Source organism: Eptesicus fuscus, chromosome 2 (genome assembly GCF_027574615.1).
Source record: "Eptesicus fuscus isolate TK198812 chromosome 2, DD_ASM_mEF_20220401, whole genome shotgun sequence".
NCBI lineage: Eukaryota > Metazoa > Chordata > Mammalia > Chiroptera > Vespertilionidae > Eptesicus > Eptesicus fuscus.
In genome coordinates this window covers 86,949,476-86,969,935 of record NC_072474.1, presented here as the reverse complement: position 1 = coordinate 86,969,935, position 20,460 = coordinate 86,949,476, and the positions used below count along the sequence as shown (strand labels likewise).

The following is a 20,460-nucleotide window of genomic DNA, read 5'->3' as shown; positions in this document are numbered from 1 at the left end:
TGCTATTACAACCAGCTGCAGTCCCTGTGACCCATCTGTCACCGTGACAGCTGGCTCCAGATTCCACTTCCTCCTATTTCATTTCACCTCTCCTCCTGTAGCTGTCTAATTCTGTCCTGACTCTGCTTGCATGATCTCCCCCATCTCCCAAACGACTTACCTAAGACATGCGTGTCCTGTGCCTTCAGGTTTACCGAAGGTCTGAGGAGATGGAGGGTTGAACATTGCCTTGTTGCCAGACCTCCTCCCTCTCCAAGACTCCTTGCTTCTCTGGTTTTCAGGAATGGCCTCCTTTGGCACTCCATAATGAGGCCTGCATTTTCTATCTGCATAGTGTATTTGGCTTCTGTCAGGAGAGATATCTTATTATATATGAATTAAGCAGGAGAGATGATGTGTGGATATGTGAGAATATGTGTATTGGTAATAGATGTGGATTGAATAACATACTAAGTAAATTTCTGTACCCCTAAGTGCCATCACCTTGCATGGAGATGTATGTGAAGTCCAATAGGTTGCTCAGTTAATGAGGACGGCCAGGCCCTCATCCTCCCAGGGCTGTGTGGCGCACTGTTGCCGTCGCCTTGAGCTGTTTTTACTCGCTTGTGTGTTTTCTGGTAGGTGTTCCCTGTGGGGTTGGAGGAAGTGTGCGTGAATATTGGCGTAACCTTTCTTCTCATCAGAGAGATGCCTCATGAGAGTCCTTGAGGAAAGGATCAGATAATTTTGCTAATGCTGAGTGTGCAATGAGCACACACAGCTTCTTAATCTGTGTGCGATTGGGAACAGGAACATGGAGCACAGTGGAAGTTGGTTAAACATTTCTATCATGCTTTTTCTCATGGAGTAGAAGCAACATGCTTATGGGGCAGGTACGTAGCAGCTTCCGTTTAAACAGACATATCAACTTTTAGTTACAGAAGAGAAAAGCTGTGAACTCACAGTGTTATGCTTAGACTTACCTCCGCAGATAAGGAAGTAAAGTCATACCCTGGAGAGTCAAATCTAATCTAGTGTTGCGGTCTCCCTGGAGTATTACATGGTATTTTAAAAGACTCTAGGGGCAAACAGATTGGAGGCCTCTAATAGGCTCTTTGCAACAGAGAGGAAAGCGTGGCCATAATTCACACTAATGGGTGTGAACCGTGAGGCACTAAGAAGCTGGCTGGGGCCACTCCCTGCTCCGCCTGCTGGCTTTTCTGGAGTTCTTGCCCCGAGCATTGAGGAGTTTGCTGCAGACACCTTGAAGGGTGGATCACAATGATACATTGATTGAAATGTCTAGAAAAGTCATATTCTATGGAAAAGTGTTATAGTGCCCTGGCCAGTTTGGCTCAGTGGTTAGAGCATCAGCCTACAGACTAAAGGGTCCTGGGTTCAGTTCCAGTCAAGGGCACATGCCCGGGTTGCAGGCTCCATCCCCAGTGGGGAGCGTGCAGGAGGCAGCTGATTAATGATTCTCTTTTATCACTGATGTTTCTCTCTCTCTCTCTCTCTCCCTCTCTCTCTCTCTCTCTCTCTCTCTCTCTCTCTCTCTCTCCCTCTCTCATTCCCTCTCCTTCTCCCTCTCCCTCTCCCCTCCCCCTCCCTCTCCCTCTCCCTCTCTCTCTCTCTCTCTCTCTCTCTCCCTCTTCCTCTCTGAAATCAACAACAAAAAATATATATTTTTAAAAAGTGTTGTACTGACAGCTTTAAAATGGGGTGCTATAAGACCCTGATATGCTTTCTCAAAGCTGATTTCACAGGAAGTGGGAGAATTGTTATATTTCCTTGGGATTGGCTCAACAAATGAGCCAACATTTGCTAAGGGTCTGCTGTGGTCCAGGCAGATTGCACCGCCCCCAAACCCACCACGCTGCTGGATAAGGGATGAGCGGACCGCAGACTTGCTAAAGCAGCGTGTCTACAGCACGATCTCGGTCCCATCTCCTTTTGGGCCAGGTGGTTGGGAAAGCCACATACTTAATACAGAACAAGGGGCAGTATTTAAATGGAAGGAAATGCCTTTAGAAAGTTCCTTAGCAAAAACATTCTAGAAACCACACCGACTCTAACATGTTGTCTAAGTCCTGGACCTCGCTAGTTAAATTAAATGGACATGTTTTTGGTATTGCAGATAAGTTCAGTTTTTATTGATCTTAGGATCATAACACAAATAATCTAAAAACACCTTCTTCCTTCTCCCCACCATTCCTGAAGAAATATCACAGGACGGGGGTTCACTGGACACACATTCCACCTCGGGTTGTACAAGTAACTCGCTGTGTGAGCTCCAGCAAGACACGTTAACCTTTCCAGATCTCATTTTCTCATTAGCGTGAAGATTGGACCAGTCTGCCCCTGAGGTCCCTTCTGGCTCTCAATGGCTGTACATTGGTCATCCTATAAGCCGATATCCATCTCCCTCCTATTTATTTATTTATTTATTTATTTATTTATTTATTTATTTGTGTTTGAGAAATGGAAGAGACTATTACTGCTTTCCTGTCTGATTCTTTTTCTTTTTCTCTCTCAAAAACAGGAGCGGCTTCGGCAGCTGGTCTTCTGTACTTGCCCACGTGGGCAGCCGCTGTTTCTGGCTGCGTCCTCGCCCTCTTCACAGCGTCCATGTGGCCTCCAGTGCTTGGACACCTTATCAGCTCAGGGTCAAACCCTGGGAAAACCATGACCATTGCCATGATAGTTTATCTTCTAGATACATTTTTCTGTGCATGGTGCACAGCTTTTAAATTTGTCCCAGGAGGTGTCTACGCTAGAGAAAGATCAGATGTGCTTTTGGGTGAGTACGGTATAAGGGTCTGGATGAAACTAGTAAGTACTGGCAAAAACCCTTCAAGACGGGGGAGTTAGCACTTTACACGACACGTGGAAATAAATAGGATGATCTGGCCTTTCTCATTAAAAGAGTCTCTTGATTTAAAAAAACAACGACACTGGAGAAATGTCTAAATTACTACTTAAAACAAAATTCTTTGTTCATTTGAGTTTCAATAATACTTATTGCTACAAAGCCCTTTTAAATGAATTAGTTGTGAAAAACAAGTTTAATTCATAATAAAGTATAAAAGAGGTACTAGGTAACACTTGTATTTATGACATGCTGAGAAAGAGGGTGTCCTAAAAAGATGTATACACACTTTGAATAATTTCTTAATTCCAATGGGTTAAACCTGAAAAAAAAGAGACATCAATTGAGCTATTATCTGTTAAAGTGTGTATACATTTTTTGGGAATTGTGTGTGTTTTTTTTTCACTTCTTCTGAATTTTATCTATGATTTTTATTTACTATATTTTTACCCATAAAATGTATTTTGCATATGTGAATCTTAGTGTAAATGATAAATTCCCAAACCATAGGATAAATACATTTTTCATTTCAGTGGCTATGAACTTACCTGCCATAATTAAAATTTCATAAACCCATCCCAGTTTAGTACTTTAAAAATTGTTTGCTGGCAATGATGAAATTACTGATGTATAATCTATAAATCAAATGTTGCTTATCATTTTAGTTTAAGTAAAACATGTCAGATGCTTCAAGGATAAAACCTTTGAAAAAGTGAAGAGCCAAAGCATGTTAGTAGAGGATTCCGTTCTTGTTTGTGCATTCATTCATTTTCCCATTTGTTCATTAAAAACATGATTGCACACCTCCTGTGTCCTGGAGACTTAAAAGACATCGTGCCCTTGCCCACCTGAAGCCTCAGTGCAGTGGGGGAAACACCGTAGATAAAATTAAACAAATACCTGTGGAAGTGCAGCTGGGGTGAGTGCTGCACATCTAGGCTTCTACCCGAGTTCCTGTGCCGTCTCCCCGGGGCCCTTGGTAAACATCCAACTACTTCGGACATTTTCACATACATTTTCCTATTCCACAAGCTAGACATCTGTCAGGAGAGGCTGATTTAGAATATATGTGTGTGTGTGTGTGTGTGTGTATATACATATATAGATATATATATATATACACACACACACACACACACACACACACAATATATGTGTGTGTGTGTGTATATATGTATATATGTATATGTATATACACACACACACACACACACATACATACTAGAGGCCTGGTGCATGAAAATTCATGCACTGGAGGGGGGCGGTCCCTCAGCCAGGCCTGTCCCCTCTCACAGTCTGGGAGCCCTCAGGAGTGGAAGGTGACCCAGTGATCAGGGGAAGACGATGCCCCATCACACCTCTGCTGCCACTGCTGGTAGCGCAAGCCTCGGCTGGCACTGGTTACCTGAGCCTCGGGCAGCCCTGGGCGGCTTCGCAGCCACCATCTGAGGCTTGCCTGAACCTCGGGCCAGCCCTGGGTAGCTGGGGGGCTGAGGGGACTGGGGGGCTCTGGAGGCTGGCATACGACAAGGCTGGGCCTGCCACGTGCCTGCTGCCCTGGTGGGGCTGAGGGGACTGGGCACCACCATCTTGTGGCTGTGGGCACCGCCATCTTTGAGGGTGTGCCAGTCAATTAGCATATTCCCTCCTTATTGGCTGTGGGCGCCACCATTTTTGAGGGTGTGGCAGTCAATTAGCATATTCTCTCCTTATTGGCTGTGGGTGCCACCATCTTTGAGGGCGGGGCAGTTGATTAGCATATTCCCTCCTTATTGGCTGTGGGTGCCGCCATCTTTGTGATGGCGTGAGGGTAAATTAGCATATCCCCTCTTTATTAGATAGGAGATATATATATATATAGATATATAGATAGATAGATAGATATATCTATCTATATATATGAAATATTTAAAATGATGGTTAAGAATTTGATATTTCTGGTGAATTCAAGCTCTCATCTGATTAGAGAAACCCATTGCTGCATTTCCTCCACGATAACCTTGGCTTTGCGAACTTGGTATTTCTTCTGGTTTCTTTCAGGTGTGTGTGCTCTGTCCTGCTCTCTCCTCCTGTGCAATGCCCTGCTCTTTCCTTCCTCCAGCTTGCTTAGGGGTCTGCCATGTGGAGAGCACAAATGAAAGTAAGAGCTGTTCTGAGCTTAAGTTTACTTCTTCAGAGTGTTATGCGTGATGTGCTTTTTGAGTGCCTTCTCAAGTAAGAATTATTATTATTATTTTTTTTTAGTAAGCATGACACTATATTGATAAGGCCACAAAATTAAGAAATCTTGGTAATTTTCAGAGTAGCTTTTAATACAATTGAAAAGAATGTGTATTCAATCAGAAACTAGTTATTGTCTGGGTTTCTCCTGCTATTTCCTGGAAATGACACATAATTTTGTTTTGTTCTGTTTTGTTAGCCTGCCACCTAACCCTAACTCTTACTTGACAGTTCCTAATTGATTTATTGTTCAGTCATACCTCCGTTTCCACTCTTATTCGGTACCACCTTAGAAGTACGTAAACTTTCCATGCAAGCTACATCGTAATGCATCCCAACTGAACTCAGCTTTACTGGCCCACCTCTTTGGCACCGTGTGTTCCAGCATGCACACTCTGTGGGGAGCCAGTGCCCAGAACACCCACATCCCAGCACACCGCCATGTTGAGAACCTACCTGGCCTCCTTTGTGCCACGTGGAGAAGCCTGAGTCCTTAAGGCTGTTCAGAAGGCTCCTCTCTCTGAGCTCCACCCTCCTCTGCCCGGTCAATAGTGATGCACACGCTCAGCAACCTAACAACTAAGGAAACACTCGGGAAATTAAAAGAAATCCATCAGGGTTCTACTGAGCTGATGGCTTACGATCATCCCCATGATCAAAAGTACTGCTAGAGCAACTGCCGAGGAACTGAGATAAATTAACCTAATAACTGAATTCTCAGGATGTGCCCATGTCACTGAAACCTTGGCCTCTGGTATTTATCATAGGAAGGATTCTTGGATTAGGATGTAATATCGTCTAATATGTTCTTTTTCTTTTGATAGGGACAGTGATGCTAATTATTGGGCTGAATATGCTATTTGGTCCTAAGAAAAGTCTTGACTTTCTTCTTCAAACAAAAAACAGCCCTAATGTGCTTTTCAGAAAGAGTGAAAAATATATGAAACTTTGTAAGTATAGTTTTGCTTTCTTTTTTAAAAGCATTTGTTAAAAATATAAAGCTTTGAACATATATGAAATTAAAGAGTATAATGAACCCTCATGTACCCTTCGCCCAGTTCCAACAATTGTTATTAACAGCTATCTTCCCTATGGTTTTTGGTGAAATACTTTAAAGAGAATCTCTGATATTATGTCATTTCAACTGTAAATACTCTGTGTTAGTTTTGTTTCACTTCTAACATAGATAAGTTGATTTAACAGGTAAAATTTCCAAAATGCTTTGTTTTAATAGTTGAGGCTATTTTCCCATTTCTTTTTCTTCTTTTTTTGGGAGATTAAATATGTTAACTTTTGGAATATTGATGAGCTATAAAGTCAAACATGAAATAAGTTTACTATTTAATAAGACTCATTTCAAATGGAATAGATTAATAATATTTATTGAATGTATAAAATTTGCAAATAGTGTTTTGGATACAATAAATTTCACAACTACACAGTGTTATGTAGGATTTAAAAACATGGAAAGGCCCCTTCCCCCCGGCACAGGGCACAATAGACACCTGACGTCCCTGTTGGGGGAAGCACCTCCCCCATCACACACGTGGCTTATGGCATGTGGGCCTCCACACGTGAACTGATGGACTTTAATTAGCTTGAATGCTGAACTACTCCCACCTGTAACATGGAGAAGCAGCTCTGGACACGGGCTGCTCCTGGGACCCTAGCTGTACCTCTTCCAGGACTGGCTTCTCCCAATAAACTTTGGTTTAATTAAAAAAAAAAAAAAAAGGTAAAAAACTGGTCTACATCCTCAATGAGTTGATACTTTACTAAAGAAGACAAAATATTATAGTGTGAAGAGATAGAAAACAATCGAGAAGCTACATAAATGCCCTACCTGGTCTGGCTCAGTGGATAGAGCATTGGCCTGTGGACTGAAGGGTCCCTGGTTCGATTCCGGTCAAGGGCACATGCCTGGGTTGCAGTCTCGACCCCCAGTGGAGGGTGTGCAGGAGGCAGCCGATCCATGATTCTCTCTCATCATGGATGATTCTATCTCTCTCCCCCTCTTCTCCCCCTCTGCAATCAATAAAAACATTTTAAAAAAAAAAGGAAGCTACATAAAATCTCAATATATTTCTAAAAGAAATGTTACAAAGCAGTAAGACCATTATATAAAAACCTTAAAATGTGTTCTATAATAATTGGAAAAGGTTATTTTCAAATTTAAAGAACATTTTTAAAATTAAAAAATATATATTTGTGTCCTTATGTTTTGAAACCAAGATCTGGCAGTTTTTGCTTGTTTGTTTTGAATCCTGACCATCTTTGCGTTTTTAATTTATTATTAAGAACGATAAGTCTTTAATTGATTCATCACATTGAGGCGTTGGAACAGTTTACTTACAAGTTGTTTAGACAGTTTTATGTGATTTTTTAAAACTAGATTTTCTTTTTTAGAGCCATTTTAGGTTCATAGCAAAATTGAGCAGGAAGTACAGAGGTTTCCCATAAACCCCCTGACCTCACATGCACACAGCCTCCCCCCATTATCAACATCTCCCACTGGAGTGGTTCATTCATTTCTATTGGTGAACATACATGGACACATCACTGTCACCCAGAGTCCATAGCTTACAGTAGGGCTCACTGTTGGTGTGGTAGATCCTATGGGTTTAGACAAATGTATAATGATATGTACCCACCCTTATAGTATCATACAGAGAAGTTTCACTCGCTGCCCTAAAAATCCTCTGTGATCTACCTATTTATTTATCCTTCCCTCCCCTACCCATGGAACCACTATCTTTATCTTTTAAAAATGTTAATAGATTTCATTTTTTTAGAACAGTTTTAGGTTTACAGAAAAATTGAACAGAAAGTACAGAGTTCCCATATACTAGTACCTCCTCTGACTCCTACCCCCACAGTTTCCACCATTATTAGCATCTTGCATTATTGTGGTATATTTGTTATAATTGATGAGCCAATATTGGTAAATTATTATGAACTGAAGTTCATAGTTTATGTTAGAGTTCATTCTTTTTGTTGTATGTTCTATGGGTTTTGAAAAATGTATAATCACATGTCTCTACCATTACAGTATTATACAGAGCAGTTTTGCTACCTAAACAATCCCTGTGCTCCACCTATTCACCCTTCCCTCCCTCCTCCAAACTCCTTGCAACCACTGTCTCCATTGTTTTGCCTTTTCTAGAATGTCAGTCTTTGTCTTTCAACTTCAAAGTTTAATCTACTATTTTTGCAATTTCTCATGTGTTAAGGATTTATTTCCATCATCTTACTTTTATTTTTCTACTTTCTCTAGGTCTATACTTTCCTTGTTTATCTTCTTGCTTTTTTTTTTTCCAATGTTTTTATTGATTTTAGAGAGAGATAGAAACATCAATGAGAAGGAAACATTGATCAGCTACCTCCTGCACACCTTCTGTTGGGGATCAAGCCCTCAACCCGGGCATGTGCTCTAACCAGGAATCGAACTGGTGACCTCTTGGTGCATGGGACCACGCTCAACCAATTGAACTACACCAACTGAGCTCTCTACCTTTGTTTTTAAACTGCCCCTTGCACTAATTCTCTATTCAGCTTTGTCTAATCTGCTGTTTATTTTGTCCATTGAGTTTCTAATTTCAGTTATTATAGTTACTATATAATTTTATTTCTACAAGCCTATTAATTTCTTTACAAATTTTCCTGATCACTGAGTTAGTCTCATGTTCCTCAGTCATACTGTTGAATGTCCTCTTTTATTTTTCTAAACATGTTAAGTGCCTTATTTTATATTCTGATTCTTTTGTTGTTTTTTGTTTGTTTGTTTTGTTAATCCATAACCCAAGCTATTTTTGACATTGATTTTGGGTTTTTTTTAAGAGAGAGTGGAAGGGAGGGAAAGTGGAAAAGCAGGGTTGGGGGCGGGGGAGAGAGACATCAATTAAGAGACACATCCATTGGTTGCCTCCTTCACGCACCCCAACCAGGACCGGGGATTGAACTTGCAACCTAGGTATATGCTTTTGACCAGGAATCTAACCTGTGACCCTTCGGTGGTGGGCCAATGCTCTAACCACTGGCCAGGGCTATATTCTGATTCTTAAAGTTTAATATCTGAAGTATTTGTGGGCTTGATTCTTTTTTAAAAAATATATATTTTATTGATTTCGGAGAGGAAGAGAGAGGGAGAGAGAGATATATAAACACCAATGATGAGAGAGAATCATTGATTGGCTGCTTCCTGCATGCTCCCTACTGGGGATGGAGCTCACAACCTGGGCATGTGCCCTTGACCGGAATCGAACCCGGGACCCTTTAGTCCGCAGGCCAGTGCTCTATCCCCTGAGCCAAACCAGCTAGGGCTGTGGGCTTGATTCTTTAGAGCAGGGGTCCTCAAACTTTTTAAACAGGGGGCCAGTTCACTGTCCCTCAGACGGTTGGAGGGCCGGACTATAGTTTAAAAAAAAAGCTATGAACAAATTCCTATGCACACTGCACATGTCTTATTTTGAAGTAAAAAAACAAAACGGCAAAAACACCCGCATATGGCCCGTGGGCCGTAGTTTGAGGATGCCTGCTTTAGAGTGATTTTTCCTGCTGGTTCCTGCTCATGGAAAGTTGTTTTCTTGTATATTACCTTGTATCTATTTATGATTTACTTTAATCTCATGGCTATTGGAATATTTTTAGGGCAGATTCTTTGAAACCTGTTATTAAAGTATGGGTTATGTGTACATGTCACACATGAAAATTAACTCAGGGATTAGACATTTCCCCTTTGCACAAAATCCTCGATTAATAGGTGTAATAATTTCATGAAAGTTATTTTTTAAGCAAACTTAACTTCTTTTAAACAAGTATCTTTGCTTTCTGTTTAGTTTTGTGGCTGCTCGTTGGTGTGGGGTTATTAGGATTAGGACTACGGCATAAAAGCTATGAGAGGAAGTTGGGCAAAAGGGTAAGTAAATACCAATCTTAACAAAGGATTTGGTAGGCTATATATGTATATACATACATTTGTACACTCCTCCATTATGACTGAGCTCTAGACCTGGATCTAATGACTTTAAGGCCCTGTATTTCATCGCCTTAACCCTTAGGTCAGAGGCTAATAACATAGAATTATTTTATGAAGTTGGGTTGGGTTCTTGGGACAGGATAGACACACATCGTAGAGGCAAACTGCTTGTGATTTTGTTATACGTAGAAGTTATCTCTCTCATCCCATGGCTTAACATATCTAAACCATGAAATAAAGACCTACTTTACAATGGCTTCTTTGTACTTTCTGGCAGATATTGCTGCAGGCAATAATGTGAGATTCTTTGAATAAAAATCTTACAGACCATCCTTGATTTTTCAGAGTTGGGGTAACTTGTGTATTGATGAGGTGTGGAAGTTTTCTTGTCTTTTTCTTTTCCCTCTTGCTGTCTACAGTTTTGTATGTTTTTTTCCCTTTCTCTGTTAGAGAGGTGGAAAGAGTAAGTCATTGCAATGTTATGCTATCCTCCACTCTGATAAAAAGCTTGATGCGTATCATAATGCAGAGAGAGTCACAGTTTGGGGTAAAATAGATTTCATGGGTTAACTTTGGGTTTTAGCAATCTGTATTACCAGGCAAATGTTTCATATTAAATAAAAAGCTATACTGAAGATGCAGGGCCTGCTTCTCTTGTTGACCTTGGTACTTCTCGCACCTCATGAAGTGCTTGGCACATCCTTGGAACTCAGTAAGTATTTCTTAATTTAAAAAAAAATTTTTTTTAAATATATTTTATTGATTTTTTTTACAGAGAGGAAGGGAGAGGAATAGAGAGTTAGAAACATCGATCAGCTGCCTCCTGCACATCCCCTACTGAGAATGTACCTGCAACCAAGATACATGCCCTTGACCGGAATCGAACCTGGGACCTTTCAGTCCGAAAGCCGACGCTCTATCCACTGAGCCAAACCGGTTTCGGCAGTATTTCTTTTTTTTAAAATATATTTTTATTGATTTTTTACAGAGAGGAAGGGAGAGGGACAGAGAGCCAGAAACATCGATGAGAGAGAAACATCTACCAGCTGCCTCCTGCACACCCCCCACCGGGGATGCGCCCGCAACCAATGTACATGCCCTTGACCGGAATCGAACCTGGGACCCTTCAGTCCACAGGCCGACGCTCTATCCATTGAGCCAAACTGGTTTCGGCTCGGCAGTATTTCTTAATTAAGCTCATTACATGATCTCTTTCTTTTTCCCTTTACTTATTATTTATTACTTATTTATTATTTATCATTATTTATTACTGCAAATAATGTCAACCAGAAGAGGATATGTAATGTCAGGGATTCTTTTCAAAAGGAGTCATTTCAGTTGGATTTTGTGCCTGTTCTTTTCGCCATTCATTCATTCATTCGTTTGATAAATCTTTGAATGTCTCATTTGTGCCTGGTGACAGAGAATAGAAGGTAAACAAACGAGTTAGACAAGATGCCTGCTCTCACAGAGATTACATTCTAGTAGGGGAGACAGTATTCAGAGGAACAAGTAAGTTATCAGGATGGCTTCTGTTTTTTTGGTTTGAGCAACTGGATGGGGGGAGGTAGCATTTACTGAGGATTGGAGGAATGAGGGAATACCAGGTTTTGGGGTGATAAAATCCACAGTTAATTAGTTGCATGAAAAGGGATAGCTTGATGAATATAACCATGCTCTTGAACTCTCTGTTGATGGTTCCATTCTCTTTATGTGACACTCACTAAACGGGGTAATTTTTCTTGTGTAAAGATGAAATGCCTAGCTCACTGCTGGTGGCATATTGAGCTTTTTGTGTTGAGTAATGGCCCTCTGACACCTTGAAGTTGCTGCTTATTCTTCTCCCAGTCTGAGCTCTATGGCCCACTTTGAGGTATTTTTCAGTTGTGGCGATGGATTTGTTCTAATCCTGCCATCCTCTTTCACAGGATCCCTGTTGTGGGCCAGAAGGTATTAGTTTGAGATGGTGATTAGGGTTGAGCAGTGCATTCTCTGGCTGAGCCCATTGACCCAAAAGAGGAACTCTGAAAGGGGCTGTGCTCCTGAGCCTGGCCTTGTGGGGACAGTAGGGGAGCAGCACCCCCATACCTCAGTTAGAAGGGGCACACCACTTTACAAACATGTTAAAGGACTCGGTACCCCTCTGTGATCTCCTTCTTCTCCGGGGCAAGGGAAACCCCTCTCCTGAATGTGGTGTTTATCATTTCCATGCATTTCTTTATATTGTTACGATACATGCTCTATCTCAAGACAGTATTGTTTTTTCCATTTTTTTAACTTTATCTAAATGACATCTGACATATATATTTTACAACTTACTTTTTTCTTAAAATCATCTTTGTGAGATTCATCCACATGGAAATACATATCCTCAACTCATTTATTAGCTCTGTGTAGTATTCCGTTATTTGTAAGTGGTACAATTTATTTATTCATTTTCCTATTTTTGCTTATTGCAACAACAGCCAGATTGTTTCTAAATGTATGCTATTATAAACGATCTTTATTACAAATGCTCACGTTCCAAACTTCTAAGCTTAAGCTAGACGTTCACTGAGGATTATGAGAATACCATTTAGCAAATATCTCCTTATTTTTATGAATTAAATGTGGGCAGATACGGAAATGCCTTTGCTGAAATATGAATTTTGGTAGAGGGAGGTGGAAAAAATGGGATCATTGGACCCGTCTAATTCACATTAAAACTTCCTCAGGCACCAACTACTGAAGTCTCTGCCGCCATCTGGCCTTTCAGGTTTGGCTACGACAATGAAGGATGGTCTAGTCTAGAAAGATCAGCTCAGCTGCTTAATGAAACAGGTGGGTCTTACTGGAATTAGTTTTAGGTTTTGAGAAACTACTATTATTACTTTTCTTTTGAGCAAGATCATAAGTACCAGGAGGAGGGTTTGCTGGGTCATAAACTAATCTCTTAAAAAGGCTTTACCTTGGTGGGCAGCTGCAGGAGGATTGAGCATCTATAATCACATTTGTCTTTGTTTGAGAGCAATTAATTCTGTTGATTCTGAACAAAGCCTCACACTGGGTATCTACAGGGGATTCTTGTCATGCCTTTGCTCTTAGAGATGCCCCTGCTGGTGGCTCCTGTCACTTGGGGACTCACTTTGGAGACCAATAAACTGTCAGGTTAAAACTGTTAGGATCAGAGTGATGCTCATTTGTGAAGCAAATTGCCTTTAAGAGCCTAAGGGACTGGGGCACAGGGCAGGGGCAGGCTAGTAGGGGGCAATGGGAAAAAAGGGGGGGGGGCATATGTAATACTTTCAACAATAATGATTTTAAAATAAATAAATTAATTAAATTTTTTTATTTTTTAAATTCCTTATTTTTTATTATTTTTAAAAATTCTTTATTGTTTAACCTTTTGCACTCGGATGTCGAGTGTGACTCGACACGGTTAGCATCGGTAGCAGCTCTTTTTATACTCTTTGAATGTATCAATAATTTGAAATATAAAAAAATCCAAATAAATAAGTTTGTATGAAAAGAAACTCCAGTTTTTTATTCTACTGCCGTGCTTTGTAAAATCTGGGGTATTTAAAAAATTAAATCCTGAGTAGAATAAAGGAATCGAGAAAAAAGCAAGCGAGTGCAAAGGGTTAAAGTATTGCATATAAAAAAAAATAAAGTATTGCATATAGTACTATATGTCTCCTTTTTCCCCCATTGACCTTTCCCAGGCCACCTCCCCCCGCCCTCACCACCACCCCGCACATGCCCTTACACCTCACTAGTGTCTGTGTCCATTGGTTATGCTTATATGCATGCATACAAGTCCTTTGGTTGATATCTTACCACCACCCCCCTTCCTCCCCTGCTTCCTTCTGAAGTTTGACGGTCTGTTTAATGCTTCTCTATCTCTGGATCTATTTTTGTTCATCAGTTTATGTTGTTCATTATATTTCACTAATGGGTGAGATCATGTGATATTTATCTTTCTCCAACTGGCTTATTTCACTTAGCATAATGCTCTCCAATTAAAATTTTAAAATAGCCTAAGGGACAATTTTAAGTTTCCATGCCTGGGGGAGCTCATCTTTGAATGAAGCATCCTTGAAAATATGTGGGCATTTGGTTCCTAGATCAACTGCATGGAACATGGAGCAAGATATGTAAAAGGCTGAACTGTTCTGGTTATTCCTAATGATAAGCCTGTCTCCCAGGAAATTGCAGAGGGTCTGTACGAGTTTAATCCGGCTAAGAAATCTCCTTGGCCTTTAGTCCTGATTACAGGCCTCCAAGGCACATCTGGTCAGGTCTGGCAAAACCAATACACTTACTTCTGTGCCAATACCATGGAGGTGTTTGCCCAAAAGTAAAATGCTATTATTGTGCAACACTCTCTATTTCTGAACATAAATTGGGTATTTGAGAAAGGCATTACGCTTATTTGAGATTTGGGGAATGAGGTTAATATTATTTGAAAATTTAGAAAAGTTATGTTTTTATCCTTTTCTGCATTTTCTTAAGGTGCCCCACGTATTAATTACATTCTAAATATGGGAAAACTCCCTGATAGCTCAGATTTGGTTCACGTCACTTTCGTGACTCTTTAAGAACTTGTTTTGGATTTCTGAGTGAAGGCAATGGGTTCAAGAACAACGTTTTGCTCATTGTATTTGCATTGTTGTGGTTAATCACTGTGTGCCTTTTTTTTTTTTTCTGAAAAGGTGCAGATTTCATAACAATTTTGGAGAGTGATGCTTCTAAGCCCTTTATTGGGAACAATGACTTAACCATGTGGTTAGGGGAGAAGCTGGGCTTCTATACTGACTTTGGTCCAAGCACAAGGGATCACACTTGGGGGTGAGTGTTCCTTGGGTACTAATCCTGAACATAACTCTGAAAGGCCAGGCAGCAGAGGCTTAGAGTGGGAAGGTGAGATTGTCGGACCTTAGTCCCATGACTGTGCCCCACCGATGCTTCCTGGGGGATGAGGAAGTGCTGAAGATATGCATATTCCATAATTGTTTGAATGGTTTTCCTGTCACCGGATATTTTCAATTTACCACTAGAAACCATACAGCGTAAGAGCTGAGATTATAACAGTAGGCATATCAGACCTGGACATTGTCTTCATGGAGTTTATATTCTCATGTAAAGATACAGAAAATAAACAAGGACACAAAAAAGTAAATAACATTGGAGAGAACCAAGATGGCGGCATAGGTAAATGCTGGACTCACTTGCCACCTTCCACAACCACATCAAAATTACAACTAAAATACAGAGCAACCATCATTCAGAACCACCTGAAAGCTGGCTGAATGGAAGTCCTATAACTAGAGAAGTAAAGAAGAAAGCACTTTGAGACTGGTAGGGAAGGTGGAGATCTGGAACAGGTTGGTCCAACACCCACGTGTGCCATTTATTTAATCAGGAGGGAGATCATCTCTGTGGAGGCCTCCCGTAAGGAGCAAGGGGTCCCAGCCCCACACCAGACCCCCAGACTGAGGTTCCAGAGCTGGAAAGAGAAGTCCCTGTAACTCGGGCCGTAAAAACCAGTGGGGATTGGGTCTGAGTGACAAGGAGGCTGCTGGAGACTCAGGTATTCCTTTTAAAGGGTCTGAGCACAAACTTATAAGGTCCTGCTTCCTCTGAGCTCCGGCACCAGGTGGTAGCTTTGGGGGACCCAAACACATATGGAGAGGAACTAGATTGTCTGCCATTAGGGCAGGAACTTGGGGGCGGCTTTCTCCCTGACAGTGGAGTTTGCAGGGGTCATTGTTCCTGTGCTGGGACCTCCCCTGTCACAGGGCTGACTGGAAGCCATATCTGACTCTCCATTAGCCTGGAACACACTGTTTACTCTGCCCTGGGGATTCCCCTAGATCCTGCCCCATCCAGTTTGCAGCCCCACCCAACCTGTTTGCAGCGGCCTTTCCATATGCATGACCTGTCCTGGCTCAGGCTTCAGACTTTGCTAAAATCTCTCAAACAAGCTACAGCTGGCGTCAGCATGCCCCAAAATTATCAATAAAAGGCCCAAGACCTGGCACTAGCACCAGCCTGCCTTGATTCACAGGTGGGACTTTCCTGGGCACCTCCAAGCCCAATACAAATAGCTCCTGCCAAGCAGCCCCAGGCAGTGGCTGACTGCACCTGGAGGCCCTAGTGCCAGTGTACCCAGTGGACAGCTTCAGACCATAACAGATTTCAACTCTATACACCCACAAATGACACACTCAAGAGGCAGACTCAGTGAGCAGTAAAGCCCCACTAAAGCAAGTCCTGCTCCATCGGGGTGTTTTCTGCACAGCAGCTCTCCCACTATACTCACAGTGGGTCCTCACAGAAAATTAGCTTGGAGGTCAATTCCTCATAGAGGTGCCAACAGCAATCAAGGCTCAACTACAAGACTATGCACACAGCCCACACAGGGGTGCACCTAGAGTGCCCAGCTCAAGTGACTGGGGAGGCTGAGCCACTCGGCCCTACAGGATACCTACTACACAAGGCCACTCTACCAATTCCAAGAGACATAACCACTCTACCTAATACGCAGAAACAAATCCAGGGAAGCATTCAAAATGTGGAGACAAAGAAACATCACAAATGAAAGAAATGGAAGCAAGCAAACTACTGGATACAGAGTTCAAAACCATGGTTATAAGGTTACTCAAGGATTTCCATGAGAGCTTCAATGGACTTAGACTTTCAAGGATCTCAGTGAGAATGTCAAAGACATGAAAAAGGACCAGTCAGAAATTAAGCATACACTAACTGAAATAAAGAATAATTTACATAATAATCCTCAATAGTAGAGTAGAAGATTCCAAGAATCAAATAAACAATTTGTAATATGAGGAAGCAAAAAACACCCAATCAGAAGAGAAAAAAAAATGAAGATAGTGTAGGAGCCTCTGGGACAACTTCAAGCATACCAACATTTGCATTATGGGGATGCCAGAAGATGAAAAGAGAGAGAGCAAGATATTGAAAACCTATTTGAAGAAATAATGACAGAAAACTTCCCCTACCTGGTGAAAGAAATAGACTTACAAGTCCAGGAAGCACAGAGGGTCCCAAACAAGAGGAATCCAAAGAGGCCCACACCAAGACACATCATAATTAAAATGCCAAAGGCTAATGACAAAGAGAGAATCTTAAAAGCTGCAAGAGAAAAACAGTTAGTTACCTACAAGGGAGTATCCATAGACTGTCAGCTGATTTCTCAATAGGAACTTTGCAGGCCAGAAGGGATTGGCAAAAAATATTCAAAGTGATAAATAGCAAGGACCTACAACTAAGATTACTCAGCAAAGCTATCATTTAGAATTGAGGATCAGATAAAGAGCTTCACAGACAAGAAAAGGCTAAGTGAGTTCATTACCACCAGACCAGTATTACACAAAGTGTTGAAGAGTATTCTTTAAGAAGAGGAAGAAGAAAAAGATTAAAAATATGAACAATAAAATGGCAATAAATACATACCTATCAACAATTGAATCTAAAAATCAAAACAAATGAACAAGAAATCTAATGAACAAAATAAACTGGTGAATAAAATAGAATCAGAGGCATGGAAACATGGAATAGACTGACAAATCTCAGAGAGAAGGGGAAGGGGGTGGGGGTGGGACGAGATTAACTAAAGATCTTACCTAAGGACACAGACAGTAGGGTGGTGAAGGCCTGGGGCAGGGTGGAAACCAGGTGGAGGGGGCAATAGGGGTGAAGAAGGGGGACATCTGTATACTCTCAACAATAAAGATTTTTACAAAAAAAGAAGTGAATAATATCATTTGAGGTAGTGATTATAAGCCATGTAGGAAAGGAAACATGCTATAGAGAAAGTGACTGGGTAGTCAGGGGCAAAGGAGATCCTAATGTAGGTAGAATGGTCGGGAAGGTTACTTGAAAATCTCATGAGGAGAAGAACCTAGGACCTAGCCATGGGAAGAGCTTCAGGAACCACCAGAGTGAAGATTTGAGGCAGGATCAAGCTTGGTGTGCCTGAAGCATAGGGATTCATGGAGAACTGATGAAAAATAAGGTCAAGAGTGGGCACCTGATCTGAGGGAGCCCCCTTATCCATGCCTAGGACTTGATTTAATTCAGTTGTGATGGATTGCCATTGGAGGATTTAAAACATGGGAGTAATCTGATCTGACTTTCATTTTTAAAAATATATATTTTATTGATTTTTTTACAGAGAGGAAGGGAGAGGGATAGAGAGTTAGAAACATCTATGAGAGAGAAACATCGATCAGCTGCCTCTTGCACACCCCCTACTGGGGATGTGCCCGCAACCAAGGTACATGCCCTTGACTGGAATCGAACCTGGGACCCTTCAGTCCGCAGGCCGATGCTCTATCCACTGAGCCAAACTGGTTAGGGCTGATTTTCATTTTTAATAGATCATTCCACTTGTTCTTGGAAGAACAGAATGTCAGGGGCAAGAGTGGGAGCAGGGAGACAGGTGATGAGGCAGATGCATTTGTGCAGGTGAGAGATGACAGTGAGAGCCGCAGAGATGGAGAGAAGGGGGAACGAAGCCAACAGGACTTGGTAATGGTTTAGGTGTCAGAAGCCCTGAAGTGAAGAGTCAGGGGCAGCATGTAGGTTTTTGGCCCGCATACCTGATAGGAGATGATGCCATTGAATGGCATGGGCATGACCAGGAAGTAGCAGGATTGTGCTCAGTTTGAGATGCCCCTGAACAGACAAGTGCCATCCAGTAGGCAGTTATGTGTAGCCTGGAGAGCTGAGTAGGACAGGACAGGCTGGACATATAAATTCAGTTATCAATGGAGATAGTCTCCTCGGAGGGGCTCCATGAGGGGCCAGAGAGAGGGCGTGCAGCCAGGGAGAGGAGCCAGCCGAAGTCTGAGCTCTGCTCACCCTTTTGTAGCTCTCTGACTTGGCTGAGGTAGAACATGCTTTATTGAACAGGTTTTAATTTCTAATCTTGTAAATTGCGACGTTGTGTGCTTGCGGGCAAGGTTGTACATTTCCAAATGTGTTGATCACTATTGGAATTGTTTATGCAAATATGTTGTCAAAGTAACAATGCAAGTAAAATGGATTTTGTGTATTACCAGTTCTCCCCTTTTCGTGTCTCCATAGCACGTACTAAAACGGAGTTGATAAAATTCTGACGTCAGAGTTTATTAGTGACACAGCGAGAAATGCTAAGAAACAGAGATACATTAGATGGACAGACTGCCACATACGTCTCCACTGCATTATTGCTCTGAGTGTCCCTCGGTGGGATGCTCAAGTGTGACATGCCCCTTAGTAACATCATTTGCTTAGTCCTGTCTGCATGATGTGGTCAGACCAACAATGATGTTTCTTTTCATTCCCACCCAGGATTATGGTTTTGTCCAGATACCCCATTGTGAAATCGGAGCATCACCTTCTCCCGTCGCCAGAGGGCGAGATTGCACCAGCCATAGCACTGACCGTGAACGTCTCGGACAAACTGGTGGACTTCGTTGTGACTCACTTTGGGAATCATGAGTGGGTTTCTTTGGTCTGCCTGATGGGGCACAAATGCCAAGAAACATTATTAACAGATTACTTTGATTTCTATGCAAATGACCTATCTTTCTTCTTCTTTTTTTTTTTTCCTCCCAAAGTACTTTTCCCTTTGTGATTGCTTTTAAAAATCAGGCGTAGTAGACACCTTTGAGATGCAGGCAGTCCTTATCGATGGCACAAGGCGGCGATGATGGTTGTGTTAGCCAGCAGTTACTGAGCAGGTGCTGTGCTAAGTATTGTGTTTACTCCAACCTGTACGAAGTACTGTGACAGCCCCATTTTGCAGACAAAGAAACGAGGCTGAGAGAGGTTACAGGACTTGTCCAACCAGGGCCACACAGCCAGGAGTTAGGCAGACCCAGTTCAGAGCCTGGAGGTACTTGGGGCTGTGGTGGGAACAGGAAAGTCCCTGTTCCTGCAGGGTTACCACAGTTGGAAGGACTGTTGGGGTCTGAGAGTACTAAATGGCATTCCTTGATCCCTCATGTTTTCCAACGGATAGGTGGGCAGAGGAATCTGGCAGGGCTACCAAAAGATCACTTTTAATTCTGATGAGCCTGTTGGACAACATGGTTAAGTACGGCCACATGGAACTGCTAATCCGTCTCCCAACAACATGTGAAACTGGCTCCCCCAAACAGCAGGGGCGGAGTCTGCCCTATCAAGCTCTCACCTAAGTGGAGAGAATAAACCAGAAAATACCCTGTTTGCAAACTAATAGTTTTCAAGGAGAGAGGAAGGACTTGAGACAAGTCTGCCCAGTTCATTCTTCTAAACTTAATTCATTATGAAAGTCCTCCCCAAAAGAAGAGAGAGGCCAGAGATGGTTTTCTAAGAAAGTCCCTCTACGAGGAGACATGAGGAATGAGCAATGAGGTTTTTAAAAAATATATTTTTATTGATTTCAGAG

General features: G+C 41.8%; 1 protein-coding gene across 1 annotated transcript in view; it reads left to right on the top strand.

The window, feature by feature from the left end:
- CWH43 (cell wall biogenesis 43 C-terminal homolog) overlaps positions 1-20,460 on the top strand; it is a 48,518-nt gene that overhangs the window by 15,638 nt on the left and 12,420 nt on the right. Inside the window, exons 7-12 of the mRNA XM_008140295.3 lie at positions 2,522-2,779; positions 5,893-6,018; positions 9,904-9,983; positions 12,758-12,863; positions 14,735-14,870; positions 19,380-19,529. Coding sequence (XP_008138517.2) covers positions 2,522-2,779; positions 5,893-6,018; positions 9,904-9,983; positions 12,758-12,863; positions 14,735-14,870; positions 19,380-19,529 — 856 coding nt within the window. The remainder of the gene's footprint in view (positions 1-2,521; positions 2,780-5,892; positions 6,019-9,903; positions 9,984-12,757; positions 12,864-14,734; positions 14,871-19,379; positions 19,530-20,460) is intronic.